This window comes from Lactuca sativa, chromosome 1 (assembly GCF_002870075.4).
Source record: "Lactuca sativa cultivar Salinas chromosome 1, Lsat_Salinas_v11, whole genome shotgun sequence".
Lineage (NCBI taxonomy): Eukaryota > Viridiplantae > Streptophyta > Magnoliopsida > Asterales > Asteraceae > Lactuca > Lactuca sativa.
The window spans coordinates 35517372-35522569 of record NC_056623.2 but is presented as its reverse complement, the minus strand read 5'-3'; the positions used below and the strand labels follow the sequence as shown (position 1 = coordinate 35522569).

The 5198-nt window shown below is 32.4% G+C and overlaps 1 protein-coding gene across 1 annotated transcript; it reads left to right on the top strand.

Annotated features, from left to right (window-relative positions):
• Positions 1-341: 341 nt before the first annotated feature.
• Positions 342-3655, top strand: LOC111920160 (uncharacterized). The gene is made up of 13 exons (XM_023915757.2): positions 342-544; positions 734-1072; positions 1159-1287; positions 1402-1494; positions 1582-1661; positions 1758-1871; positions 2005-2078; positions 2206-2282; positions 2391-2474; positions 2567-2659; positions 2742-2849; positions 2940-3014; positions 3105-3655. The coding sequence occupies exons 2-13, from the start codon at positions 767-769 to the stop codon at positions 3531-3533; spliced, it is 1662 nt and encodes a 553-aa protein (XP_023771525.1). The 5' UTR covers positions 342-544; positions 734-766; the 3' UTR covers positions 3534-3655.
• Positions 3656-5198: the final 1543 nt, after the last annotated feature.

Genomic DNA, 5198 nt, shown 5'->3' with positions numbered 1-5198 from the left:
ATCAAGTGACACGTGGTGTCAATTTCTTTATTCATAAGCAATCTACTATGGAAGCTATTTATGTAGTTAATCCAAAATGATATATTGTCATGTTTTCATTGGTTTCAACATGTGTTGCCCTAATTGTTTATTTTCCATATAACCCTTCCCTATATATATATATATATATATATATATATATATATATATATATATATATATATAATGAGCAGTTTCCGGCCCCAAATCAGATACCTAGTTCGGCCCGGTGTACATGGCTGATGGTTCGTTTATAAAGGCCCATTAACGAAACCCAATAAAATGTTTGTTAAAATTTTCTTGTATATAAAGTTGACTAAAAACTCGGTTGAAAAAAGCGAAGGGGCTCTCAAGTCTCATCTCACACAAAGTCTACAGAACCCTCCTCAAAATCTTACTGTTGGTCTGTTTCTCAGCTCCCTGCTGCCGCCTCTCGCTTGCCGTCACCAGGCGAACGTCCACTGCGTGTGCCCTGCTAACACCACAGCACCACCGGTAACTGCTGCCTCCCTCCTGCGTCCTTCAGGTACAATCCCATCCAAAAATCGAATTCTACGCAATGTCTAGGATGATTTTTTAGTTATCGGTTTACATTTGATATTTTCTTTCGAGACTTCGAACAGTTTTTTTGTTAATTACTAATTGGTAGTAGATAATGTTTTGTTAGGTTTGCTCGTTTTTAGTTATTAATTTTTACTGGTTAATATTTCGTTAGGTTTTGTTAATTGGGATTTCGCCACTGTTACCGATGTCGATTGTTGTTGGAAAGCCTGCCACGGAAGAAGCTAACAGCAAAGTGGACGATGAAGAAGTATCAGAAGACGAGGTTGATGAAGAAGAGGATTCATGGTCATCTGATTCTGAAATCGGAGAAGCCTTGGATTATCTGGACGCCAAAGATGATTCAGGAGCAGTTGATGGAGCTCTAGTACTCAATGCAAGACGTCCAAATGCTCATGGTGGAATCCACTCGCGGCCTAACGCGTCTCCTCTTCAACCACTCTCTAATCGGAACCAGAAGTTTACTAATCATATCAGAGCTTCGCCATTAGAGGTGTATATTTACTTTTGAAATTGGTTATTATTGCTTGATATGGTGTTAAAAATCTGGAAGCGTATGTAATTATATTTATGTTACAGGAGTGGGAAGGAAGATGGGATTCTGGTATGTCAAACTCTGTCACCACTGCCATCCGTGAAAGTGTGAGAGGGATGGCCATTGGTAAAACTAAAACTACTGAAAAAGCTGATCGAGCAACTGTTGAACAGGTGTGTGTGTGTGTGTGTGTACATTCAATGCCCAATAAGATTGTTTTCTTTTAGGTTTTTGTTACTTGGTTATAGCCTTATTATCTGTTTTGAAATGGAATCATTTTTTTTCAGGCAATTGATCCTAGAACTCGTATGGTTTTATTCAAAATGTTGAATCGAGGTATTTTCCATGATATCAATGGCTGCATTTCAACTGGGAAGGAGGTATGAATAACAATTAAAAGTCCCATCTTTATCATTCATTAGCAATTTTGAGATGTATTTACTTATTACGATTTTTCTATCAAACAGGCAAATGTTTATCATGCTACAAGATCTGATGGCCAGGAACTTGCAATCAAAGTTTACAAAACTTCTGTTCTTGTTTTCAAGTATGTCCTGTGTACTAATTCTTCTACCTTCTTTAAATTATGTCACATCATATATGATAATTATACTAATGATCTTATTGTTGTTGACTACTTTAGGGATAGAGATCGATATGTACAAGGTGATTATCGATTTAGATATGGATATTGCAAGCACAACCCAAGAAAAATGGTTAAGACATGGGCTGAAAAGGAGATGAGGAATCTTATGAGGTAACATATTTTTCATTTCTCCGTGATATTTGATTAATGATAACTGATACCCCATTATAAGTTTTCCAACAATGGTTTTATAAAATACAGAATCTTTACAATAATGTTTTCTAATGACTGTTCAACTATATAGACTGAAGGCAGCTGGTATTCGTTGCCCCACCCCAATTCTTTTGAGGCTCCATGTCCTGGTTATGGAGTTCATAGGTACATGGTGACATTTATGTTTTTATAATTATTTTCATGATATGTTATCAAATATTAATAAATAAAATTCTTGTGAGTTTTTTTTTTTTTACATTTACTGAAGTTTCTTGGTATGTTATATGTTCAGGCAATACTGGATGGGCTGCACCCCGGCTTAAAGATGCTGCGCTGTCTCTTGATAAGTTACGGGAAGGCTATTTTGAGGTAAGGATAATTATGTAATTTTACATTCTTACAGCTACTCATTACATGCTTTTGCAAACTTGATTGTTCTTAGTGTGTATAACAACCTTTTTGTGTATGTATATGTAGATGATAACTTCAATGCGGGTATTATATCAAAAGTGCAAGCTAGTGCATGGAGATCTTAGTGAATATAACATACTTTACCACGAGGTAAATCTTCTTTCTGTTTTAGTTGAGCATTTTTAAGAAATGAACAAACACCATGTGAGTGATTATTGAATATTGATATTTGTTGGTGGTAGGGTCACATGTACATCATTGATGTGTCTCAATCAGTTGATCTTGATCATCCTCATGCACTTGATTTTCTGAGAGAGGATTGTGTTCACGTATCTGTAAGTTTCCCATATTGTGTTTTAAGATCAGTAATTTAGTGGGATTAATAAAATAAAAGCAATGAAATGTTGTGGGATGCAGGATTTTTTCAAGAAAGGTGGAGTAGCTGTTATGACTATTCGTGAATTGTTTGATTTTATTGTTGATCCTTCAATTAATGAAGATTCTGTGGATAGTTACTTGGAGGAGGTATATTTATACAACAATGTTTCACCTTTTTATCAGTTTATATAACAAAGTAGTATATGTTATATAATTAATCAATTTCCATAAATTCAGGCTCAACAAAAAGTTTTGGCTAGAGGAGATGAGATTTCTGCAGAGGAAGAAATTGCAGATGCTGTTTTCGTCCAGGTGTGCATCACTTTACTTTTACCCATAACAGCAACATATTTACATTTTGTTTTCTGATTAAAGTTTTTTTTTTTCTATTATTTATTTTAGTCATACATCCCAAAGACTTTGGATAATGTGACAAATGCTGAGGAGGATGTGATACGATTAACGAGTGGGCAAGACACTGGGGATATGTATTATAAGACCATTACAGGGCTCAATCATGCACGTTCTATTGAACAACAACAGCATAATGAAGCAAATCTTGGACAAAATGCCCCTGGTAGTGGTCAAACAGAAGGTTTAGACTTGCATGATGATGATGAATCAGAGAGTGAAACGGATGATGATGATGATTCCTCTGAGGAAGGATCTTTTTCTGATGATGAAAAAATGACAGCTGAGGATAAAAAGGCAGCTAGGAAAGAGAATAAGAAGAAAGTGAAAGAAGAGAAGAGAGAAGCTCGAAAGAGTAAAGTGCCGAAAGCTGTAAAGAAGAAAAAGAAGAAGTTGGCCAAAGCAAAGAAATATCGGTAGAGTTGAGTTTATATATTTAACAAAATTTTGATTCTGGTATATTGTAGAAAATTGATGACATTTTTGTATTGTGACTAGAGCTTTATTTGCTTGTTTATTTATTGTTACCAATTTTATTTCAACTGCTGGTGTTATTGTACAATTCTTTTCCTTCACATTAGATGTGTAATTCAGCATATGTATGTATAGGGTTGCAAACAAGTTGAAAGCGTAGGCTCAACAATATCAACTTAATATCAAACTTGACCTAATGGCTCCACGTATCTTTTTGATCCATGTTCGAGCTAGATTCGTAGATTCTAATTCAACTTAAAAGGTTCATATCCGTTGAATATATTCATCAAAATAATGCTTTGACCAGTCAAGCTATTAAGATCATATCCAATAGGGCGAGTTGTCATATATTGTTGGTTTTGGGGCTGAACCATTTATATTTTATGTCCTCCATTAAAACCACTCTATAATGAAAAGAAAAAAAAATCCATCAATGACCATAATGACATTTTATTGCCCCGAAGGGTGGTGTTACCATGATAAGAAGATATTTTTTAGTAAGCCATCAAACTAATATGTTTTTTTCTATTTTAACCATGATAAGAAAAATAAATAAATAAAATACATCTTTTTTTTTTTTTTTTTTTTTTTTTTAATAAAGACTTTTATTAGAAAAATTGTTAAATACTGTTTTTATTGTTTTTTCTCTTCCTTTTTCTTTTGTAAAAATAAGAAAAAGAAGAAAGCCATGAATATTTTTCTTTTTGGAAACTGAAATTGTTAGTTGTGATAAGAGTGTGACAAAAATAAAATCTTCATATTTGACAACTTTTTCAAATGTTTGTGCCTGCTAGCACCAGAAAGTTAATGCTACATACCATCAACAATATCGCTCAATGAATTATTCGGTACTTATTGGCATTACAAACCCAAATTTAATTACTCAATAAGATTAGGAAAAAGTACACTTGCTAATCTGAGTACCCTAGCTATAACTTATTTGTTTATTTCAAGGGTGAAAAAGTATACTTGTTAATATGAGTACCCTAGCTTTAAACTTCTTTGTTTATTTAACGATGAAATCATATCATGTTTGTCATTCGTTTGAATTTGTTTGTTCATAAGACTATAAAGTTGACGATTTTTCAATGTACAATTCATATTTAATTAAGATAGAATACACCAATAACCAAAAGAAAGATGTGTTGGTATATGTTTTGTAGTAGGTCCCACACTATAAAAAAATAAAAAATATCATTACTAAATTATATAAAAAAATATAAAATTTATTTTAAATTCTAAAAAAATGACCTACAAATTGAAAAAAAAAACGAAAGCATATTATTATAGGCCCAAAAAGTAAAATTACAAATACTTTCAAGTGTGACAAATCCTTCTTAAAAATAATACAAAAAAATCAAATGATATTACCGAATTTAACAAAAATTTATAATTCCAACAATCTTTTCTAATAAAGACACTTAAACAAAAAATATGCAAAAAGTTATTACGATCGTAAAATCAGAAAATTTTGTTAAAATTGAGTGATTAAGTAGGAAAAAATGTCAAAGTTATAACAGGGTATGATGATTTTTTTTTCGGACAATAACAAGGTGTGATGATTTTTTTTAAGAATAAAAATGTTTTAATAAAAATAAAAATAAAATATAA